Source organism: Pelmatolapia mariae, linkage group LG9 (genome assembly GCF_036321145.2).
Source record: "Pelmatolapia mariae isolate MD_Pm_ZW linkage group LG9, Pm_UMD_F_2, whole genome shotgun sequence".
NCBI lineage: Eukaryota > Metazoa > Chordata > Actinopteri > Cichliformes > Cichlidae > Pelmatolapia > Pelmatolapia mariae.
Window position 1 is genome coordinate 22,300,305 of NC_086235.1, and position 24,486 is coordinate 22,324,790.

The 24,486-nt window shown below is 42.0% G+C and overlaps 2 protein-coding genes across 4 annotated transcripts; one reads left to right on the plus strand and one right to left on the minus strand.

Moving 5' to 3' along the window:
- Positions 1–4,763: 4,763 nt before the first annotated feature.
- hgd (homogentisate 1,2-dioxygenase) lies at positions 4,764–14,190 on the plus strand. The gene is made up of 14 exons (XM_063483823.1): positions 4,764–4,949; positions 6,127–6,198; positions 6,336–6,424; positions 6,528–6,633; positions 9,149–9,208; positions 9,294–9,385; positions 9,480–9,514; positions 9,646–9,725; positions 10,012–10,111; positions 11,191–11,315; positions 13,085–13,189; positions 13,282–13,408; positions 13,645–13,826; positions 13,908–14,190. The coding sequence occupies exons 1-14, from the start codon at positions 4,935–4,937 to the stop codon at positions 14,049–14,051; spliced, it is 1,332 nt and encodes a 443-aa protein (XP_063339893.1). The 5' UTR covers positions 4,764–4,934; the 3' UTR covers positions 14,052–14,190.
- Positions 14,191–14,637: 447 nt separating this feature from the next.
- Positions 14,638–20,980, minus strand: ndufb4 (NADH:ubiquinone oxidoreductase subunit B4). 3 transcript variants are annotated; one of them, XM_063483471.1, is made up of 3 exons: positions 20,729–20,980; positions 15,626–15,769; positions 14,638–14,797 (listed from the first exon to the last, which is right to left on the minus strand). In XM_063483471.1, exons 1-3 carry the CDS (start codon positions 20,756–20,758, stop codon positions 14,735–14,737), a joined length of 237 nt encoding a protein of 78 aa, XP_063339541.1. In that variant the 5' UTR covers positions 20,759–20,980; the 3' UTR covers positions 14,638–14,734. The 3 variants fall into 3 exon arrangements, with proteins under 3 accessions (XP_063339541.1, XP_063339539.1, XP_063339540.1); XM_063483469.1 differs by lacking the exon at positions 20,729–20,980 and adding an exon at positions 17,013–17,216; XM_063483470.1 differs by lacking the exons at positions 14,638–14,797; positions 20,729–20,980 and adding an exon at positions 17,013–17,217 and having other exon boundaries at positions 15,620–15,769.
- Positions 20,981–24,486: the final 3,506 nt, after the last annotated feature.

Below are 24,486 nucleotides of genomic sequence, written 5' to 3' on the forward strand. Positions count from 1 at the left end.
TCCACTTGTGTCTTTGCTATGGAGCAATTCGTTCAGTTGTCCCTGGCTACACCCAGCTATTTTTTTGTTTGCAATTTTCACATATCGCCTTTTATTTATTTATTTATTTTTTAAATTTAATAACTCATCTATGCCCTTGGGGAAAGCACATTTTGAGTTTATGCGTGTGCGTTTGTGTGCGGTGCATACACAGAGGATGCATGCTAAATATCCTGAATGCAAAGATAAGTACGTGCAGTACACAAACATAGGCCAGAAACACATACACAACAAAATCCTTTTGACATCAATAATTGGTAAATCCTCTGATTAACTTGTAAGAATTGTCCTTAGAGTGCTTAAGTAATTGTGTTTGTGTGTGTCCTTTTTTTATTGCATGCACCCCCTCTCTTTAAAGCACATCTTTATAACCAAGCAATTCCAAAGCAATTTTCTCTGTGGGAGGAGAGTGTAATTTTCTATTCTGTGACACTGTGATGTGTAAGAAACTGGGAGCTGGCGCTAAAAGGTGTCTGTAGTGTGTGTCTTGGTGTGGGTGTGAGCCGCTTTAATGGCCAACGCGGGGCGGGTGGCGGTGGTGGTGAGCGGGTGCATGTCAGGAAGGCCATCATTTAATGACTCCCAAATAGTGCCCTCCTCGTTAGAGCTATCGTCCTGGAAACGCGGGGCTGTGAACCACGAGAGCGCCACACGCTGCAACAGTCTTTTATCTTCATATTAAACCATTTGCATAACATTACCACGATAGATAAGATTCAGGAGATACTCAACCTACTCAGGGAGCGACAGAGAGAGAGTAGACACAGGAGACACAGAGAGGGTATACTACATGTCCTTGCAAATCTAATCAGCGTTAAATGGAGCTGTCAAATGTGTGCGTGTGTTGTGTGAGTGTGCATTTGCTACTGGAAGGCTCATGTCAGGAGTCATTTAACATTAAAGCGCAACAGTATATAACAGGGCTGTAATTACAAAATGCATGAATCCAGATGTGACATCTAAATACAGCAGTCATTTATCGGTGATACACAAAATAACACCAAATGGCGTGTGCACTTATATGTCCTTCACAAAGTTGAGTTTTAATATTTTCTCTTTCTTAATGTGTCGCACAAATTGTATTTGTGGCAGCAGCTCTACAGAATACAAAGAAGTAGCTAATTAGAACAAATTACATTACTAGCATTTTCTAAATTGCAGACATTGTTTGCATTGATGGCTGCATTTTGTGCAGCATCAGCAGACTAACAAAAGGCTGAAATTCGTGTTTTTTATAGGCACGCCGAGCTATGCTGTTTAAAGTGGTTTGCTCTGTTCTGAGGACTGTCAGATCTGCAGCTGCTCTTCCCTGCTCAAAGAAGAAAAGACTTATTCCAACAGAAAGAGCAGGAAAATGTGCAAGCACACGCTAATTAGTTGTTGCTACTTGCCACTACCCGATTAGCGCAGTCAAGAGTGCTGTTGATCTGTACAGTATATCGCTATTAGTATGGATATAGTATATGCCACTCTGCCACGTCTAAGCCACTCACAGGTGGAGTGAATAGCATCGACCAGCTCATTACAAGTCTCTGTTCTTCACAATCATGTGGATTAGTAACACTCCCCGATGGCACCAGCCTCCAGCTGGACAATGTGCCTCGCCCCCACCAGTGGCTCTGGTTATTAAAATCCTGTATTGAGCCTGAAACTGAGCATTTCTTTGTCGCTATCTTGGCATTTTGAAACTGTATGTGATAAGTGACGGATACTTCAGTTTACAGAAGGTAAGGCTAAGCCCACCCTGCTTTATTGTCCTTTCGGACACAAATAGGGAAGATAAGAAATGAAACTAGAGACTGAGAGCGTGAACTGACCAGGAAAGTATTTTCTGCAGTCATACTTCAAGAAGCAGAGGGCTGTTTTCCTATTAATTTCTATACATCTGTAATTTTTTTGTAGCCAGATCCCTGATCTTCATTAGTAATTAAGATTTTAGGCAATTCATCTTAAGCTTCACTATGTTGATCATTTATACTTTACTTAATACTCCATAAGAGCTACTTAGGAACTGCTCACAAAGAGCCCAAAGTGCTGAACTGTTCTCAAGCCTCCACAGATCCCAAACCGGTCGAGCATCTGGAAGCTGTATCGGAACCAAACCTTCACCACTGCAGACCCCCAGTTCCTGTGTCCAAACCAAGATAGATTTGAGCTGTTTTGATGACATGAAGAGGACTTGCAAAATATTTGTAACAACGTTTTGTAACAACCACACTGGATTACAATTCCCTGTTCAGACTCTGGTAGAAGTTTAACTGTAGTTTAAGGGTGTAAACAGTACATTTTTAAAGTATTATATGTACTATATGACAAAACTTCAGGTGAATGCTTCAGGCGCTGACACTGACTCGATAAGAGAAAATACCATTGTGCTGTTCAGCTATGGTTTTATGTATGTGTGGGTAGATGATCACTGATCGACAGCTTCCTGACTCTGCTTGCTTGAAAATACCCAGTGGAACGGGGCAACATATAATTTTTATGTGTATTACCACGCATTGTCCCTAGCATACATTTGATCAGTTTGTGAAAAACAAACAAACAAAAAAAGACAGCAAAAAATAAAAGAAACCCTAAATAACAACTGTGAGCCATGCAGGACACTTAAAGGACTAATTCAACCTAATAACATACCAGGAAATCGTTTTTTAAAAGCTTAATCTCTCTTTGATATTTTTAACAATACTTTACATGAATAATGTTTTTGTTTCTCAAAGCAGAAAAAAAGGTTTCGTCCTTAATGCCTGTCACAATAAAAACTGTACACAGAAAGGTCTGGGCACAGATTGAAAAATACGCTTTGTTCTGGATCGGGGTATATCACGGAGGATTTGACACGATGTTTTCTTTCTGTGTGTATTTTGAATGAACTGAACCTTTAACGGTAAGACTAAGGCTAAGGGGGCAAAAGTGAGTGTAGGCTACTTGCGTGTGATATGAAAGGCTAAAGATGCCATCACAAAACAGAATACTTACTGTGTGTGTGTGTGTGTGTGTGTGTGTACGGGTTCGTACTATCCTGGTGGGGACCAAAATCTGACTTTTACTATCCTGGTGGGGACTTTCTGCACCGTGGGGACCAAAATCCAGGTCCCCTCGGGGTTGAAAGCAATTTTCACACTCAAAATGCGGTTTTACTGTCAGGGTTACAATTAGGTTATGGTTAGGTTTAGGGTAAGGGTTAGGGTTAGGCATTCATTTTTAATGGTTAGGGTTAGGGTAAGGGGCTAGGGAAAGCATTATGTCAATGGGATGTCCCCACGAGGATAGCAAACCAGACATGTGTGTGTGTGTGTGTGTGTGTGTGTGTGTGTGCGACAGAGAAAGAGAGAGATTGCTTGTTTATGCACACTGGGATAGACTGTGCCAGGTGAGTGTACCGTTTACCATCAAACCATTGAATTCAGCAGGCATCTAATAACAAGGCATTTATGGCCCACTTACGCATGCATAGATATAACTGTCAGTAGGCAACAACAGTCCCTTTTCTCCGTCTCCAGCTATTTCTTCTTCTCTTAAAACACACAGGCACCATCCGGATTGGACCCAGATACTCTAGAATTCTATCATCAGACTCGGGGATGAAATTAAAATCGCTCATTTTCTTTCTCCATACAAGGAGCAGATCAATTTCCGGAGACTGGGACGTGATATTTTCCTGCCATTGGGCTTTCTCGTCTTTGGCACAGCACCCTGACTGGCTGCCAGCGGGAGGCCCGGGCCTGACTGCACGCCTCGCCGGAGAACAGTTACTTCTGCCGCGGCGAGTTTATTTGCGCCTCGCTATGAGAATTGCCATCATTTACCCTTCCCCAGCGCCCCCCTCCAGAAAGAGAAAAGAAATAGACAAGCAGGGGGAAGCGAGGCAAGAATGAGAAAGGCGAAATTGATTCTTTTTGATACATGCTGCCTGGGGGACATTAGGCACACCTCGTTTGACCACCTATTTCAAGAAATGAACTGAATAAATTTTGCGTGAAGTAATGTATAGGCCTTTTAGAGGCCTTGCGCTGTTGTTTTCGCTTTATGAGGAATGACGGGCTCGCTGCAGCGCGCAGAGGTCATCTGAACAGAGGCGAATCCTGGTTTTAGGAAAACGAAATTAATTGTAGCTGTACAAGAATGATAACTCACTTTACATGAAACAACAAGTGAGATTGTTTTGAGCATGGCGTATTTGATGAAAACACTGAAATTTGCAGGACTGGCGGGCCCCAGGGGTCGATGGCATATTAAACAATTCACGCAGATTGAACAATGCCGCTAAATATTGGACTACACTGCAAATATGGGGCCTTAAGCCATTGAATAAACTCTTGTTGCCCAGATGTTCTCTTTGCAGGACGTGGGGATGTGCATGGCGCCTGTGTTTGCACAAGTAGTGCGCATGAGGTCACCACTTCAGCAGAATGAGAACTCTGGCATAATATGTTCTGCGTATGATACAAGATTCTGTCCACCTAGCACCCGTACATTTTTCTCTGTATGCGCTGTCAGTGCTAGGATCGCTGTGCCATTTAAAACCATGACTTGGACTTTAATCCCTCAGTGTTCCTTACCTGCATCACAATTTTTTTTAATCGGTCCTTGTTTGTCCTGGCAGGGACACCGGCCCTTGTTTGTGCACACTTTGACCATCCGACTCGTCCTTTCCCTTTTACGTGTCCCCCAGCTGTTACGTCACAGAGCCAGTCAAGGCCTAATTAAACCCAGATTGGGAAAGCGTATAAATCCCAGCCCCTTTTCCCTAGTCTGTCCAAACAGCAACATGCAGACAGCCCGAAGTGGATTTTAGTCGAAGGGAATACATTAAGAAGAAAACTGCAAGTCGATCCGTAACCACTGTGAAACGCCCAACAGCTGCCACAGAAAAAGTTCTGACACACAACAAAATGGCTGGACTCAAGGTAAGGAGACAATTCCTCGAAGCAAAACTGTTGCTAAATGTGTAAATATTCATTTATTATCGCTTATGAGCTGCGTCTGTGTCGACTATCAGACTGTGCATGCATGTGGAGTTAGGGTGCAGAACTATATCATACAGAAATACAGAAGAAAAGGTTTTTATTTTTTATTTATTTGTTTTGCACCAGAATGTGCAAAATTCTTGCGCCTTAAAGCCACCACAGCTCCTGTGGCCGCTGACTGAAGGGAGGCGTTTCCTCCAACCAATCAGAGCGCTGCATTCTGCAGCTGCCCAGATGTGGTTTGAAGTGCCTAAATCTTTTTTAATTTCAGTGGGAACGCTTCAATTTAATTGCAAAAACATGATTTTAAACCCCAGTTTTCCAATTTATTGCCATTGCTGCAGAATTATCGTGATGGGTTGCATTAAGTAGGCCTTTGCTTAGATTACTTTTTTATATAGAACCTTCAATATTTGACTGAAGGTTTCATAGTCATGACACCTACTCAAATGCAAAGCTTTGGCTATAGTGGAATAGTTTCGGCTTATTAACAAACTATCCAAGGAATGCTGGGATCATTGCTAATTCTAGCTTTGCTGCTCTAGCTCTAATGAACTTTTAAGAGGACAGAAAACTGACTTTGTAAAGCATTCCTTCAACTTGGGACACTCTGAAGCTTCCAACAAGCACTTGATCGCGCACATATGGAAACCATCTGTGTCTGTGAGTGTGCTTTCTTGCAAACTCACAATGACTCAGCAAGATGCGTGTACACTGTGACAAGTTTGATCTTCCTGTGGCAGAAGAGACGCGATCAGTAGAGGTGCAGGCGAGATGCAAAACAACACTCTTATCCTAGATGGAACATTGATCAAAACATGCTGCAGAGGATGTAAGTGTAATTAGGCTGTTTCTGTGGCACAATAACACAAAATAATGGATGACTGCAAGGGGGGAAATTTGGCATAACTGCAGTTTGTTTTATCATAGATCTAATGTGAATCAATATGACAACAATTAACAAAAAGACAAGCCTTAATGACAAGCCTTCAAATTTAATTATAACCAGCATGAACACATTTATCCTGCATTACAATGAAGCTGCATGATGTATTTTTTTATTTTTCACTTCAACTTGTCTCCATTTGTGTGTTGGATGTGTGTTTGTCTCTTTCAGTACATGAGTGGTTTCGGGAACGAGCTCTCATCTGAAGACCCTCGCTGTCCTGGATCCTTACCCGAGGGACAGGTAAAAACCCTCACTGGGCTCCTTTTGTTATTTATTCATCTTTTTTTTTCTAATTGTTGAAAATGAGGGTAATTGAACACCATATATAGTGTACATATACACACATTACAGCATGTTTTTGTTCCATGTGCTTGCAGAATAATCCCCAGGTCTGCCCATATGGCCTTTATGCTGAGCAGCTCTCCGGCTCTGCCTTCACCTGCCCACGTCCAGCCAATAAGAGGAGGTGTCCATCTCTGTTTGAAACCTAAATCAGGCTTTATAGTGACTCCAAATGGATCCCAGACATTATGGATAACTAAACATTTCCCTTCCTCTTCTTTCTCTAGCTGGTTGTACCGCATCCTTCCATCTGTTAAACACAAGCCATTCACCTCGGTTCCCTGTGGGGATCTAACAGAGAACTGGAACGAAGTGGAGCCTGATCCTAACCAGGTATATCAACACAAGGAGTCCCTGCTGATTTTGGGCTTAGTTACAAATCAAAAGTCTTTCATCGCTTTAACATCTGTGTGGTAAATGTTCAGCTGAAGCCATAACAAAGTTTAGCATAGCATTTAGCCATCCCAGTGCAACCAAATCTATGCACCATATATACAGTGGCTTGCAAAAGTATTCGGCCCCCTTGAACTTTTCCACATTTTGTCACATTACAGCCACAAACATGAATCAATTTTATTGGAATTCCACGTGAAAGACCAATACAAAGTGGTGTACAAGTGAGAAGTGGAACGAAAATCATACATGATTCCAAACATTTTTTACAAATAAATAACTGAAAAGTGGGGTGTGCGTAATTATTCAGCCCCCTGAGTCAATACTTTGTAGAACCACCTTTTGCTGCAATTACAGCTGCCAGTCTTTTAGGGTATGTCTCTACCAGCTTTGCACATCTACAGACTGAAATCCTTGCCCATTCTTCTTTGCAAAACAGCTCCAGCTCAGTCAGATTAGATGGACAGCGTTTGTGAACAGCAGTTTTCAGATCTTGCCACAGATTCTGGATTGGATTTAGATCTGGACTTTGACTGGGCCATTCTAACACATGGATATGTTTTGTTTTAAACCATTCCATTGTTGCCCTGGCTTTATGTTTAGGGTCGTTGTCCTGCTGGAAGGTGAAGCTCCGCCCCAGTCTCAAGTCCTTTGCAGACTCCAAGAGGTTTTCTTCCAAGATTGCCCTGTATTTGGCTCCATCCATCTTCCCATCAGCTCTGACCAGCTTCCCTGTCCCTGCTGAAGAGAAGCACCCCCAGAGCATGAATCTGCCACCACCATATTTGACAGTGGGGATGGTGTGTTCAGAGTGATGTGCAGTGTTAGTTTTCTGCCACACATAGCGTTTTGCATTTTGGCCAAAAAGTTCCATTTTGGTCTCATCTGACCAGAGCACCTTCTTCCACATGTTTGCTGTGTCCCCCACATGGCTTGTGGCAAACTGCAAACAGGACTTCTTATGGTTTTCTGTTAACAATGGCTTTCTTCTTGCCACTCTTCCATAAAGGCCGTGCAGTGCACGACTAATAGTTGTCCTATGGACAGATTCCCCCACCTGAGCTATAGGTCTCTGCAGCTCGTCCAGAGTCACCATGGGCCTCTTGGCTGCATTTCTGATCAGCGCTCTCCTTGTTCGGCCTGTGAGTTTAGGTGGACGGCCTTGTCTTGGTAGGTTTACAGTTGTGCCATACTCCTTCCATTTCTGAATGATGGCTTGAACAGTGCTCCGTGGGATGTTCAAGGCTTGGGAAATCTTTTTGCAGCCTAAGCCTGCTTTAAATTTCTCAATAACTTTATCCCTGACCTGTCTGGTGTCTAAATCCAATCGAGAATCTGTGGCAAGATCTGAAAACTGCTGTTCACAAATGCTGTCCATCTAATCTGACTGAGCTGGAGCTGTTTTGCAAAGAAGAATGGGCAAGGATTTCAGTCGCTAGATGTGCATAGCTGGTAGAGACATACCCTAAAAGACTGGCAGCTGTAATTGCAGCAAAAGGTGGTTCTACAAAGTATTGACTCAGGGGGCTGAATATTTACACACACCCCACTTTGCAGTTATTTATTTGTAAAAAATGTTTGGAATCATGTATGATTTTCGTTCCACTTCTCACGTGTACACCACTTTGTATTGGTCTTTCACGTGGAATTCTAATAAAATTGATTCATGTTTGTGGCTGTAATGTGACAAAATGTGGAAAAGTTCAAGGGGGCCGAATACTTTTGCAAGCCACTGTATGTCTTCTTTAAACCTCACATTAATGCGGTTCATTTTTTTGTTTAATCCATAAAAAAATTGTGGTAAATACACTGTTTGGGGCTAGCAGAGTCCCTTCATTTTCAGTATTGTGCCTTTAGCTTCACATTTACCACACAGCCTCCAAAGCTATACCAATGTTTTCGACAAGGAAACAATTTCAAGCTCTTCATACTGTTAAAAGTAACAGTGTTGTTTCATTCCATTAAAAAATACTGGCGACATAAGAGCACATAAAGCCACAAATTTCAAATCTGTGATTGGTGGTGACATGCTGTGCGTGACATCATCATCATCAAGTTTGTCTGTTTCAGACAAGTTTACGAAAAGCAATAATGAAGCATGATAAACAGTAGATATATTTATATATAGTAACTTATTTAGAAAATATTTTCCACAGATTGATTTCTTTAAATACACTGAAGGTGCACAATAGGTACACTACAACGAACCACTTCAAGTAAAAGTTAGTATTTTGCAAAGCAATCTACTGCTACTCATAAATAGAGGTAAATACTGTAAATACTAATAGCTGGGAAACTAAATATAAACAGCAAGCTAGTAAGTAATAAAAACAAACATTTAAAAAAGCTGTAAAGCAGGCCCACTGTGAAATAATGGTGGTTATGGTAGTTTTTTATAATTTTACAGTAAAAATTTGTTACAGTGCAGATTCTGACTCTGAGGTTTCTTTCACAGCTTCGATGGCTGCCATTCACCATCCCCAAAACTACAGAGAAGAAAGTGGACTTTGTGGCTGTAAGTCAAGCTAATTTTTTCTTTTATTTTTAATTTTTATGAAAGTTTCCATCTGATTTTATTTGCGTCCTTCTCCACGTTTCAGGGTTTGCATACTGTCTGTGGTGCTGGAGATGCCAAATCTCGTAATGGCATTGGAGTCCACGTGTACACCTGTAACACCTCCATGGTCGACAGGTGAGAATGTATAAATTATGCGACGAAAGGATATATTTTTATTGATGAAAAACATTTCCAGCCTTCCTTTGATCTTATTTTATTCTTGTTCCAGGTGCTTCAACAACTCAGACGGAGACTTTCTGATTGGTGAGGAAAGGAGCGCTGTTGTTGTTTTCACTGTCATCTATCATAAGAACAATGATAGCTCAAACATCAGCCTGCCTTCTTGTTCAAATTTTCTTTTCTCTGTGTCTCTCTTTGTCTGTTTGTGTGTACAGTCCCTCAGCAGGGAGAGATCTTGATCACCACAGAGTTTGGGAAGATGATGGTCGAGCCGAACGAGATCTGTGTCATCCAGGTGGGCTGTATGTTTTCCATCTCCCCGGTTTTCAAAGAAATCTGCCGTTGTGTCTGCCCCAACATCCCACTTACCATATTTAGAAAGGCATTGTTTGGTGCTTTTTGAAAGTGACCTCAAAAATAAGCGACAGTGGAAAAGAGGTTTTAAGCTACCGAAAGCCTGACCACCTGGACAGCAGCACGTGTGCTTTTCAAAGTCCGTTCAGAACTGAAACAGCACACAGTTGATACTTAATAGGACAAAATTTCCTCTCACTGCCACTTTTCACATTTTTTTTTTTTAGCAAGGGATGCGCTTCAGTGTGGATGTGTTTGGGGAAACCAGAGGCTACATACTTGAGGTGTATGGTGCCCATTTTGAACTGCCTGACCTTGGCCCAATAGGTTTGTATGATATTTGTGAGTCTATATAAGTGCAGCATATGTCTTTGTGTTCACTTTTCCTTGAAATGTGCTCACCCAGCTCTTTTACATCTATGTCTTGGAACAGAATGTCCACATCTAAAACTGTTCACACTTTTCTCTGCGTAACTCACTCTGTGCTCAGAGGATAAATCTTCCTTACCATGGTGATTCTTTAAGGTGTAGCTGTCGTGTTATTTAAGATTTGAGTGAAAAATTGCAAAGAATTGTGGATTTGTGGATTGCAATGAAATACCGGCCACGGATTAGTTTGAAATTTCATTGAGGGGATTAACATCTGCTGTTTTGTTTATAGAGTACATATAAAAAGCAACAACAACACAAAATCCTTCTTTGAGTAGCACATTGCTGTTAGATATTTTGGGAACTAGTGACTAGCTTGTGATTTCTGTGTCTTCCTACATATAACAAAAATATTTCTTGTGCCCACCAAAGATGTTTTGGCTTTCCGACAAAGCATCATTGCTCTAAAAATAATGTTTTATCATTTAATTTATTCACACCTACAATTGTTTTAATCTTTATTTTACCTTTATTCACTAGCTGGGCCCACGTCCTCATTTTAGGTGTGACAGTGTTTTAGTAGGTAAAGGTGAATGCTTTGACATGACTTGAGCTGCGGTTTGGGGAAGGCCTCGAAGGGGACTGGTGATGGCTCCCGGGCCTGGCAGATCCCCATGCACTAAATAGAAATGAAGAAGTTAAAGAATTGAAAACAAGGAGGGAGGGAGGGTGGGGCACGTAAAAGAGAAGGAACAGCTTGCAGAACTGGGGGAACCTATATAGATGACAACTGGAAGGAGCGTGTTTGGAGGCGTGGTCCTGCTCCTGAAATTCCAATACATAATCTCCAAATAGTTAAAATATCAAAAAATGCACAGCTAAATTGCTAAATAAGCTAACACCTTAACTACATGAAACCACCTGTGATTACATGATCTGTCACCCCCAATTGTTTCCTATTTTTTTTAATTGTTATCATTATCATCATGATTATGCCTACACTGGCTTTACTTTGACACTTTGTGTGTGTTTTGCAGGAGCCAATGGTCTGGCTAACCCGAGAGACTTCCTGTGTCCGGTTGCATGGTATGAAGATCGCAAAGTGCCCACTGGTTACACCGTCATCAATAAATACCAGGGGAAGCTGTTTGCGTGCCAACAGGTGGCTATTGTGGCACACAACTTTATCTGTATCACTGTACTTCCACGCGTACCTGCGGTCTGACAGGGACACACACACACACACACACACACACACACACACACATGGCTTACTTGCCCTATTACCCTATTTAGTTTTGTGTCTGCTTCAGTGAACGCCATCGAACTGCCGCAGTGACTAACAGGAAACTGTCCAAGTGAAGCATATGATCCATTAGCTGCTCCTGCCGACTGAATTGCCATCCCTGATGATTTAATATCGAAGCATTAGCTGTTATCCATTCAGCAGGTTTCCGCCTCGACTCCCTTATGAGTCTTAATCACTCATAATTAGTTAAGGCATTCTGGAGCTGCAGACAGTGTACCTGTGAAGCTTTTGCTTTGTAGGAAAAAACCTTTTTCAAGTTAAGCATTAATTTCAACATATTTCAGCCGGGGAATGATCCTCCCCCTCCCGAAATGTCCTGTTGGGCGCATAATTGGATCGACACATAATGTCTGACAGGAGGTTTTTTACTGAGGCAGGGAGGAGGTGGGAGGAGAGGTTTGTCAGGGGTGGGGGTTGGGGGGGTTGTAACCGTGGAAACCATGTCAAACCACACTGTTATTATTCATCATAGGAAGTACACTAGGGCAAGATACTGTCTTTTCTTTTTTTGAAGCAAAACAGACCTCTTCCCGTCTTCCTCTCTGCTTCTGCTTGAGTATCTGCCACCAGTTATATGCTGGGGAGGGTCAGAGGGAATACTTTTTTTCCCCCAGTGTCCACTCTTCCCAGAGAGTGGACCAGAGAGGTTGCAGGGGTAAGAAAATAAGATGGGGCGGCGGAGGCCTCGTATAAGGGAAGATGCTGCCGCTCCTGCCTGGTCCTGCTGTTTTGTTCCCCCGCAGAGTGCCGAAATTGCTCAAATTAACTTATTATTTGCTTGACTGGACCAATATGTTTGTGTTTTGTGTGCGCGTGTGCGCAAGTGCTCGCTCGCCTCCATTTTCCTCCCTTCATTTTAATCGAATGTAGTGGAGTTATCACAGATGAATGTCCAAGAAATTACCTGCACTGGATTTCCCGAAGGCCTCTTTGTACATCGACTACTGTCAATGGAGTGTGTGTTAAGTTGTTTTCGGCGTTCATTAGACACGAATGTTTGCGTGTGTGAATGCATCTGTATATGTATATGTATTTGTCAGTATTCATCGTTGGTGTGTATTAGCTGTTCGTGTGTGGAAAAGCTTGTGTGTAAAGGAGCAGGGAGGTCAGTATGGAGGCAGCTTGAGTTGTAATGAACTATATTGATTTTAGAGCTGCTGTTGAATGTCTTTTTTCGCAGTGACATTATCAGAACAGAGAAACTATATAAAATTGCTGTGGTTTTAACAATCAAGATAAAGAAATATCTCTGCACCCACTGCTGCTGCTGCTCCCCTCTCCCCATAACTGCGCTGCTGCGAGCGTCAAAATGCTCAAAGTTTGGGAAAGTTTGATTGTGAAGCCAATTACCCCATAATACCTGGAGCCTTGTATCACAAAGAAAAGGGGGGAATGAAAGAGAAGAAAGGATGAAAGAAGCACACCCTCTTTCACAATCAACCCTTTTCATTATGACCAGTTTTTTTCTCTTTATGTGAAGAAGTACTCTCTCTGGGAATTTAAGATTACAAAGACATTATTCATTGTTCCGTTTTCCCTGTGAAAAGCTCAATTTAAAGCCTTTTGTGTTTGTTGCTTGGGTAGACTCCTCTTATTTGTTTTGTTCTGTGCTCTGCACGTAGGATTTCTCACCATTCAATGTGGTCGCCTGGCACGGTAACTACACGCCTTACAAATACAACCTGAAGAACTTCATGGTTATCAACTGTGTGGCCTTCGACCATGCGGTGAGAGTCGTGTTTAGGACACGCTAACAGCACTTTTGAATGCAAATAGCCATGCTCCTTATCCATGTTGTGTTTATGATCTCTCTATATAGGATCCATCGATCTTTACTGTGCTGACTGCCAAATCCACTAGACCAGGGGTTGCCATCGCTGACTTTGTCATCTTCCCCCCACGGTGGGGTGTGTCTGACCACACCTTCCGCCCACCATACTATCACCGTAAGACACACGCACACACATCCATTTACCCAGCCTGTGTCAAGGCAGTAGGTGAGAACAAACCACCTGCTGTATGACTCACTTCAATGGAGACCCCACAATAGTCCCCTTTTGTCCGATTTCATTGCAGACCTATAAGGCCATCTAGCGGAAATCAGTGTTACACCTGGCATATTCAACAGCAAACTAGACACATGATGCTGCTGTGTTACAGCTCCTCCTGCTTGTCACTGTAGGTAACTGCATGAGTGAATTCATGGGTCTGATCAAAGGCCACTATGAGGCCAAAGAGGAGGGTTTCCAGCCAGGAGGGGCCAGTCTCCACAGCATAATGACCCCACATGGCCCGGACGTGGACTGCTTTGAGAAGAACAGCACTGCTGAACTCAAACCTGAGAGGGTGGCTGAGGGAACCATGGTAAACAAACAAAATATATATAAGGTTAACACATGACCAAGTCAGTATCGTTTATCACAGCATGCTTTTTCCTATCACCAGGCTTTTATGTTCGAGTCGTCCTTCAGCATGGCGGTGACAAAGTGGGGTCTTCATACATGCCAGAAGCTTGACAAGAACTACTACCAATGTTGGGAACCTCTACGCAGCCACTTTAACCCCAACTGGAAGCCCGGCAAACAGTAGAAACCCAGCGATTCAGAATGCATTAAGAGCAAACAAATCAAAATAAATATGTCAAAATAAAAATTTCACTTTATAAATGTAACCTAGCAATCCAACGATTTATTTGTGTTCCCCGAGTAGATCTGTTGACAGAATAAACAGGAAGAATAAACTAATTTCCTTCTCACAGAAGTATAAAACCAAATTGTCGTCACATGTGTATTTTTATTTTTAAGAAAAATAACTGCAAAATTAAGGAACAATAAGAGGTAACCTTAGACCAGCATTCTGTTTTACTAAGAGGTGTTTGGTAGGACCACTAATGACCCTGTCTTTACCCCTCATGCCACTGTTGTACCAATATTGCCATTATCCTTTAATATCTAAATGACACTGCAGTGCTTCTTTATTGGACTATATATAGTCTTGCTTTATGTGAAACGGGGATCATTGATATCAGCATGTCTTGCATTTTCTTTTCCTGTGCCAATCTGAACTTATGTGAGAGGGGGGAATCGAGTCCTTCAGTCTCCAAGTAGATCCTCCTTGCCTCTGTGTATAACTGCAGACATGCAAATGGTACTTTCACACATGAAAGCCACGTAACTCTGGTTTGACAATATAATTTTATTCGGTTAATAATAATTACACACATGGACATCATCTCTAGAACACACAGGACGAGGGTCTTTCTACATCTGGGCTCAAGATGACAAACTGAACTTGCGCTCGAGAGTACCGGCCTTAATTTGCTCCTCCTTCCGATCCTGTAAAACAGATGACAAACAGATGATAGGTTAGTGCGGTTTCCATAGAAACAAAGTCATATCGCCCTCACCCTCATCACCTTCCGGACGTTTTCTCAAACTCCATGTTTTATGAGTGCGCTTTTTATGATTTTCAAGCAGCTTTTTTTCCCCTTCCCAGCACCAAAAAAAAGGGGGGTTGGGACAAATATGATAGCCCAGCAGTGTGACAATTGCACCAAATTCTCCCTGGAATCTCAATTGGCGAGGACTTTGACGGTGAATCTCCATGACAATGGGGTAGAAAATGAAAGCAGGCAGCATTTTGGATGAAGCACTCATTTCTAACGTGAGCGGGTCTGTGTCAAAAGAAAGAAAACCAGATCAACGGTGCACCTACACGGGAATAATGAGTCCCAATCATCAACTAAATAGCTTTTCAGGTCTCTATGACAGCATTTGTCACCAAATCACATTTTATGAATACCCAGATCAAATACTCTAAATGGTCAAATTATTACAGTGGCTGAAAAATGACCACTATTGTAACAGTGTAAAGTAACCATGTATTCAATACTGAATTATTTTGTTTCCTGCAGTAAATGTACTGATATTTTTTCAACCTCCAATAATACTTGGCAATTTACTCCTAGTTTCTATTGTTCTTGTTTTGGTTCTAGTCTCACACGTGCCTTTAGACAGCCTAAAGAGGGCCAGTGGGGTTTAAATTGTGGTTCAAGAGCTCTCTACAAACTTTTGTGATGAGAAAACACAGCTGAGCCGATTAAACTACCCATTAAGATCAAGCAGACAGCGAGTGAGAAGGCTACAGTGTTTCTTGTCTCATACCCTGTCTGTCTTGAAGATGTAGTAAAGGGCAAAGAGAGGTACAACTCCAAACATTGCACCCAGCAGAGAGGTCTTGTTTGTAGGCCTGAAGTGTGCGTAGGGATTGCCTCGTGCGTACACCCAGCGTGTCAAGGCAGGGTCTTCCTGTACAGACAGAAGTAAGCAATGACATTTATCACCAAATGTAAATGTAGAATTCACAGCAGAAAAATAGACTCAAATATTTACAACAAATCAACTAAAATTTAAAAGTCTCATAGTGACGTTAAAAATATTAATATCTATTATACTTAAACCTTTTATTTTAGGTGGAGAGAACTCAGGAAACAGCAGAAAAGAGAGAGGGGGGGGGGCATTTTCTAAGGACAGGACATTTTTCCAGAAAAATCCTGGTGTACATATTTTAAACAGTCTACATTTACTTTACTGGTACATTTAATTTACTGGTATTGTGCTTGCTGGTCAATTTCATGAACTTAAGAGATCAAAGCCATTATAAAATGTAACAGTAAAAGTAACATGGCAAAATGTCTGCCTTTAAAACAATCACAGCGCACACAGTATAGATGGAAAGACGTAAAGACGTTATGGAAGAACTGAAGTATATCCAGACAGATGACAAACTAAGTCAGCATGAAGGGCTGCTACAGCTACTTTGGTTGGACATCTGCTATGACTTTAAGTTTCAGTGCAGAACCTGCACTGTAGCGATTCAAGTCTTTAGATATTATACATGATATTCGGTTATACTGTGTTTTGATGATTGTGGTTGACCTGTATAACAGGCCAGCATGCTGTATAACATGCTGGCCCACCATCTCTCATAAGTGTCGAGCTGGGTTGGGGTCCGGTGACTGCAAAGGCCATGGCATATGATTCAAACTATTTTATATAACGATGAAATCATTCAGTGAACCCTGGTGCCTAACGGATGGGGGCTACTCCAAGCTGTAAAGACATGTTTCATCACAGGATACAGTGACCCCTCACACTAAAGACTGAAGTGGACCCAAACCATGTCAGCGAAATGCTCTCTAGGAGCATAACAGATACACGAGACCCCCTAATTTAAAACACTGCAGGGGTCGGGTTTTTTCCCCCTTTTTTTCCTGTTACCTGTCAGTTTTCAGAGCACACCAGGAAGAAAGCAATCTGTACTGCAGCGCACGGTTCTCTGTCTCTAAAGTCCCAAGACGTAAACGATCTTCGTAATGTAGTAGTGACTAGCATGGAGTGGAAGGTCTCGTTTCTAATTTTATCTAAAATTTAGACTAAATAAATACATATAGTCACCGCTGTGCCCCGCTAATGCTACCCGTTAGCATTTTAGCCAATAACTTGAGCCCTTTTCAAGGGTGACATTGCTAACTAGCAAGTAGCCACTCACAATGAGCTCTTTTCTGTGCGGGTTATTGAGTTGCAGCTGATACTGGCGCTTCAGATTTGCTCGCAGTGCACCCCTGGCTTCTTCGGCACGCCTCTGCTCCGGCGAAAGGTTGAAATATTCGTTTGGATCCAATGTTTTTGGCCGAGTGGCCAAGGGCGCCTCTCGGTAGTCCGCCATGATTGTTTAATGACTGCTGGAACGGTGGAAAACGCGAGCTTGTGAAATCTCGCGTTGAGTGAGCGCCGTATTACCATAGCAACGTCAAACTCTGGCTGAACGAAGCAATGGATGCAGCGCAGGAAAGTGAACAGAAAGTGGCTGACGGCACATCGCCTGACAGTAATGATGACTTTAAATGTGAAGAAATTTCTGTAGAAGACGAATTGAGTTTAAAAGAAGGTGAAGAAGACTTGGAAGCGACGGTGAAAGCCATTCAAGACCGGGCAGAAGCCAGTGCAAGGCCCAGTTCAACCAACAGAACATCCAAACCACCAGCCGTAGTTGACTTTTTACGGAACTTTCTCTTCCAAATGGGCATGACAGAAACCCTCGATTGTTTTCAAACCGAGTGGAACGAGATGGTGCAGAAAGGACTGCTGGAGGAAGAGGGTCTCATGGTGACCCCATTCGTGCACATTGAAAACCAGCGTCTGGAAAACGAGCTGAAAACCGCTCTGAAGGAGATGGAGGAGTACAGGCGTGCAGTCTCTGCAGCAGCCGGGACTCTGGTGAGGGTGCAAAAAAGCAGAGACTTTCATCGGATGCAACATAAGCGTGTTGTCCAGGAGAAAAACCTACTCATCGAGGAGATGAGGAAAGTCAAGATGCAGTGCAACAGCTACGAACCTGCGCTGAAGCGGATGAACGAGAAATATGAGGTCGTTTTAAAGCAGGTCATGCTGGCGGCTTTTGAGAGGGACAAAGCCTTCAGGGAGGTGAACTCTTCGTCAGTTCAACACGACACCCTCTGTGGAGGGGAGGAACGGGGAGGAGAGGCGGGCGTAGAGAAATACCCTTCAGTGACACAGCCGAGACCTCCGGCCTCTACGCACTCAAAAAAATAAATTGGGTTGTTGTTACATTTACAAGAGTCTAAATTGTAATTTGAACAAAATAATTTAATGTTTCTATGGTGAACGTAATTAAATAATGTATGATCTGCATGGAATTCAACAAATTAATTTATTCTTGGTGAGATGACACAATGATACAATCTAGTAAGAGTGGCTAGTTGCCTGGACTCGCGAAATGCACAAGATCACACGAGATTCCAAACCACAGGAAAATCACTGGGGTTATAAGAGGCAGAAAAGCATACACACACTAAGTGTATGCTATATGCACTGTTACCTCACAACAAGAAGGTCCTGAGTTCAAATCCAAAGACACGCAGCTAGTGGGGTTAGATTAATTGGTGATTCTACCCATATGTATGATTGCTTGTCTATCTCTCTGTGTTAGCCCTGTGATGGACTGGTGACCACCTATCCAGGGATGACCCTGCCACTGACTGGCCCCTATTTTAAGTTATTTAAATTAAGTTGGACTCAGTTGCACTAAATGCGTACATTAAGTAGGAATAACAGAATTTCATAATGTTAAAATAACATTTAATAGCGTGGAAATCCTTTCCATTGTTCTTTTCATGTTCATTCAAACAGGTTTTTTTTTTTTTTAATTTTTGTTCTTTTTTATAAAAAAAATCATTGGTGTCTGAAGGTGCTGACATGACCAACAAATTAAAAACACACAATACAAGCCCAACATTCAGTTTATAAATGAGGGCTGGGGATTAATGTTTGGTCAAGCACACCAGCAGATTAGAGACCTGATGAGAGAAAACAAGAAAAACTGTACTCAATTAAGAGAAATGTCCTACGAGCTTGAAGACATACAAGCTATTAATGAGCAGATACAGTGGAATCTCCAAGACACAGAGGAAAAACAACCAGGAGCTACAAGTAAAACTTGATGAAGTGCTGGAAAAAGAATAAAGAAATTCTTCAAGAGAAGAACAAACACGCCAGCATATTACAGGGCTGATGAGAGAAAACAAGAAAAAGTGTGCTCAATTAAAACAAGTGTCCGATAAGAGGGGACGAGTTTAAAGCTACTGGTATGGACATACAGCATAGTCTCACAGAAACTGAGATAAAGAATTACAAGCTTTAAGTAAAACTTGATTAAGTGCAGGAAAAAAATTAAGAGTTTCTTCAAGAGAAGAAACAACTGGAAATAAAACAGAAAGAACTGGAGTGCAAACTCCAATACATGGACAAGAACCACCAAGTGCTTCAAATAATGCTTGATGAAGCACTGCATAAAAATGCAAAAATACTTCAAGAAAAAGTGCAACAGCAAGAAATACAGAAAGAAAGGCAACTTGTTCTCCAAGACTTTAAGAGAAAAACTACAAGAATGTTATAACAAAATGAAGGACAAAACCATTGAACTAGAAGGAGAAGGGAAAACCTGCAAAAACAATGCTTAGAGATGCAGTGTAGGTTCAATAAAATGCAGAAGAGATCTCAGGAGTTAGAAGACATGTACAACGAAGCGTTGTACAACGAAGTACAACGCTTTGCCTGGTGCAGCAATGCACCAGGCAAAGCGTTGTAAGAACTGAAAGAAAAACTTGAAGAAAAAAAAAAAGCAACATTTAAGAACTGGAGAAAAGACTCAAGAAACTTGAGAAGCAAAATGCAGAAACAATCGATGACATAAAAAAATCTCATCCTTCAGATAAAAGAGCTCCAGGAACAGTGCCTGAGAAAGAAGAAAAAATGCTTCCACTTTTTCAGGAATAGGGACCCTCCTGCTTCCTCCTCCACCTCTCCTCTCCCCCTTTCTCTCCTATAACCTCTCTGCGTTCGCCCCTTCCTCTTCATCCCTTTTCTTTTCTTTTCTTTTTTCACCCTCACCCCCCAACTAGTCCAGGCAGTTGACTGTCCGTTCCTCAGCCTGGTTCTTTTGGAGGTTTTTTCCTGTTTAAAAGGAGTTTTTCCTACCCACTGTTGCCTAGTGCTTGCTCAGAAGGAATTGTTGGGGTTTTCTCTCCTATGCCTCTTTCCACCTTTCTATCCCTTTGTTTTTTCCACCATCTTCTTTCACACTCTTTTCCAACCTCTTCCTTTCATCTCTCTACCCTGTGTTCACTTTTGAGAACACAGGTTAGATAGATAGGAGGAAACAATAAAGACAGTCAATCATATTTTTACATGCATGAAATCACTGTCTTTATTCATGAATAATCTAAGGAAACAGTGGAAAAAATAACACATCTCCAAGTCTTAAAGATAATCCTAAACTAAACAGAAACAGCTCTGCACTGGTATACAAGCCATGTAACTAGGGCATCCGACAATAAGCCACTATGGCTAGTCTCCATCTTGACCTAGCACACACTAGTCCTTGAGAGCACTAGCAACTGCTGACTAAATAGCCAGTGGCTCCCCCCAGCCTCTGAAATAACAATTCAATATCAAGTAAGGATTAAATAAGTTAAAGCAATGCTTAATCTTTCATTCAAATATAATGATAAGTTAACAGTGGGAACATTAGCACAAGTATAGAAAATGTCCCAATTCTGTGAATGTTTAAAATGAGTAGATTATTTAAGTCTCCAGTACACTTGGCACATTCCCTCCTGGGACCTTGACTATAAAAGGAGGCCAAAAAGACCCAGGCCGTTTCTCAATATGCGTACTTGTGCGTACTTGCGTTCTCGTGTACTCGTGATACGTCATCAGTCGGAGACCAAGTACTGTTCCAATTCGAAGTACGCATCAAGCCGAGAACGCGAAAAAGTCCCGAATGTGTTCTCGCTCCGCCCGTTTTATCGAGCATGCATCGGTGTGGACTTGAGCTGTGTCCCAAAACGTCGGCTGCATCCTTCGGAGGACTCGGCCTTCAAATGCGGCTTCCGGAGGATGCAGCCGACGTTTTGGGACACAGCTAGCGTTGGTACAGCTAAATATCCCAGAATGCATTTCGTCCAAAACTCAACAGCGGACTCCCGGCACATCGTTTCCACCCCCCCACCCGCTCTTCTCACTACTCAGGTTAAAGAAACCCCAGCAGCTGTCTATAGTATTGGGTGTCCACTAAAATAAAAATAAAAGCGTTCTAACATCTCACCTGCTTGTTTTTATTAAGGTATGTACACGTATGTACATGTACACTATTTTTATTATTAGAGGTTTCACTACTGAGGTTAAAAATGATATATAAGTCACGTAGATCACTTCTAAATGTTAATGTTTGGTTTATTTCAGTGTTTTATTTGTTCCTGAGTAGACCGGTTTGGCTGTGATTAAAGTTAAGCTTCATAACATGTTACTCACAGTAAATTAAGAGGGGACGGCAGTAAAAACTCCGGACCTGTGACATCATCACGTACGCTGGTGTTCCAATTGTACAAATCGCGAGTCCGTGCTCGCGTTCTCGGCGAGTCCGTACTCCCGTGCGTTCTCGGCCAGTACGTACTCGCCGAGAACGCGAGTACGTACTCGTGTACTTGACAATTGATAAACGGCCCCAGACTGGTTTGACAGTTCCTGGGTGTTGCCGGATGGAGGCCAGGTGGAGGAGAGGTTAGAAACAGATTAGACACAAATCTAAAAACTTTAGGCAACTCTCTTCATGAGAGTTCTCTTAAAAGTAATGTGGAAACAATATACACAACAGTTAGATGAAAGCCACTGCAATGTGCTTAGAAGTCTGCCCCTGTCCTTTCTGTAAGTGTGTGTGTGTGTTGTGTGTCTGTTGTGTTTCCGAGTAGGAGTTTTGCCCTGGTCTCCACCCTCACTACTTCACACCTGAGAAGCATCACTGATTACACACCTGGTTGCAGTTGGTCCAATTTAATATGGAGACAGCCCCTTATTTGATGCCAGATTATTGTGTTGGTGCCTCCTGTGTGCAAGTCACTCAGGAAACTGTCGATTTGGACTTCATCCTAATTTTTAACAAGAATGAAAGTGCCTATATGCTGGAAGTGGGTCATCCGCCTGAGTGGTGTAGAGACAATGAGCTTGTTGTTAACACCTCAAAAACAAAAGAGATGATTATTGACTTCAGGAGGTCAAGGGTAATTCCCTGGGCATCAGGATGAAGTAGAAGGTAGACTATCAATAAGCACAGAACACTCTAGAGACATTCTCTGTTGGAACTGTGGCAATCTGGCAAACGGTTCAGAACAATAAGAACAAGAACCAACAGCCTCAGGATTAGTTTTTAGCTATCATCACACTACACAACTAATTATAGACATATCATAGAAACTTCAATACAGATAATGCACAAGATGGCACTGAGGACACTTCTGACACCTTAAACTGGCCAAATCGTTTACAATGCTGCTGTTTATCTCATCTATTCTTTTCTTTATCCATCCTTTATTTATGCATTCATTTTATTTTTGTTATTGTTTTTTTTTATCTTAAGAGATCTCAAACCATATTTCATTGTACTATGTATAAAGCCAATAAAGATGATTCATTCATTTATTAATTCATTCATAATGTCCATGGCAATTGCTGGAGTCACTCAATGGTTCAGACATTATAGAAAATAACCACAAGAGGGCACTCTTTAGCAAGCTGTGGTTACACTACTGTGACTGTAGCACACATTAACCGCAGTCTCAGAGAACAGTCTCTAGTAACATGTAAAAACAAAACAAAGAGAATCTGCTGAACAGCATTCAGAGATAAAATATTAAAGTATCAGTAAAAACCCTGCATACCCGAGTCTTTACTTTTCCACTCAGGTAAGAGTTCCTTTTGTAAGGAAATGAGCCACTAAACCGACTATGGGAAGCTACTTTATACTGTGGATGACATTCACAGCCATAATTTTCTCCTCCAGGGGGGTCGAACAAGAATCTCCGGTATTGACTTGATTGCAGAAATGTTTGAGCGTGTAGATTTTCAACCACCAGAGACGATCTGATAGTTCTTTGGGATTTTTTTAAATCCACAAAGATGATTTAATTCAAGTAAGGCTGAGCTGTTATACACCTTGTCATTGATATGTCTGTGGTATGACAATTGGATTATGCAACACTTATAGGAATGTAAGTCCTCACAGAGCTCTCTCTCTCTAATCTTGAACTTCATACTTGAGTAGCAGAGTGGTACAGAGATGCTGAGAGAGCTGTTTGATCCAGAGAGGGCCGGTGTAGCTACGGAACGTGTGACCAAATGATTTATTGTCCTCTCAGGACCTTTAAAGTGCAAGCTGCTCTGCAGCTTTGAAACATCTATTTACGACTTCAAAATTCAGAGTGAGACCACAAGGTTCAAAGAGACATTTAGGCTGGAATAAAATATTAATATGTTTCTGGCCTGACTGCCACCAGTCCCCCTTACGGACCCAGTGCTGAACTTTGAGAAGTTTTTGAAAGTATTTTTCTCGTCTTGTCAGCTCCCAGAGAGCATTTGGCATTTTATTCCTTATCAGCGATGGTACGGGATGTTTACTTTTTGATGCACTTATTCTGCAAACGCTGACAGATACCAAAGATAATAATGTGATACAGAAGCAGCTACAGACTGAGAGATAGTGGAATGAAAAGGCGTGGATGATTTCTATCAGCAGCCTGCGCTATACCTTGCAGAGCTGTAATCATTCCCAGTAATCAGAAGTCATTTTGCGCTGCTTTGGTCTTTTAAAAAAGACGTCTACGCACGAGACTTGGCTTGAAAATTGGAAGCAGGTTTCTTTTTCCGACCACAAGCCAAAATTACTTTTCTTCTTATTCATCACCGAAGGCCCCTGAAGCGGTTTGTAGACGTAGAGACAGTGACCTAATGTGTTATGCTGCTCTCTCACGGTGCTTATTCATAATATTTCCCAGCCCAGAGACTCCATTACTCTGTTGCCCATGAGGAATGTAACTGAGGAATGTAATGTTCCTTTCCACCCTTGTTTTCACCTACAGGAACATCATCATGCCACTTTAAGACCTCTGTAATTTTCACGAATGGCTTCAAAGTTAATGAAGTGCTGGCTGGAAGCAAGAGTCAAGTGGTATGTTATTTCCTACCTCCCCAGCCCTTATTATCACTCGCTTTGACCGTCCATCCCTCCTCACTGATGCTTTGAGTTTGCGTAGACACAATTGCCTTTCATATTCTCTCTAAGAACTCCGCACGTAACTCCAGAGATGGCTCAGGCTGATTGGAATTCCTCCCCTGCCTGTCCCCTCAGCTCCCATCTCCGCTGACAGCCCTGTCCACCTCACAGCCTGCGATGACCTTTAATGTCACGAAGAGGAAAGAGAATGAGAGGAACTTAACTTCCACAGTGCTTTGCTCAGGCTGAGCTGAACCCACCCGCCATCCTTTCATCTCGCTGTCTCTATGCCCATTTCTCCCGTTTTACGCCCTGTTTCTGGAGCTGAATCATAACCAAGCTTGGATTTAAGCGAAGTTTTGCTCCATATCCTCCAAAATGTATTACAGAAAATTAT

Bases quoted from the DNA above. Each gene is read 5' to 3' on its own strand.
- hgd (XM_063483823.1), top strand. The intron at 9,515-9,645 runs GTGAGGAAAGGA...TTGTGTGTACAG, and splicing joins AGACGGAGACTTTCTGATTG to TCCCTCAGCAGGGAGAGATC. The intron at 13,827-13,907 runs GTAAACAAACAA...TCCTATCACCAG, and splicing joins GGGTGGCTGAGGGAACCATG to GCTTTTATGTTCGAGTCGTC.
- ndufb4 (XM_063483469.1), bottom strand. From the start codon at position 17,189: ATGGCGGACTACCGAGAGGCGCCCTTGGCCACTCGGCCAAAAACATTG. The intron at 15,770-17,012 runs GTGAGTGGCTAC...CTGTCTGTACAG, and splicing joins CGCACAGAAAAGAGCTCATT to GAAGACCCTGCCTTGACACG. The intron at 14,798-15,625 runs GTATGAGACAAG...TCTGTTTTACAG, and splicing joins ACATCTTCAAGACAGACAGG to GATCGGAAGGAGGAGCAAAT.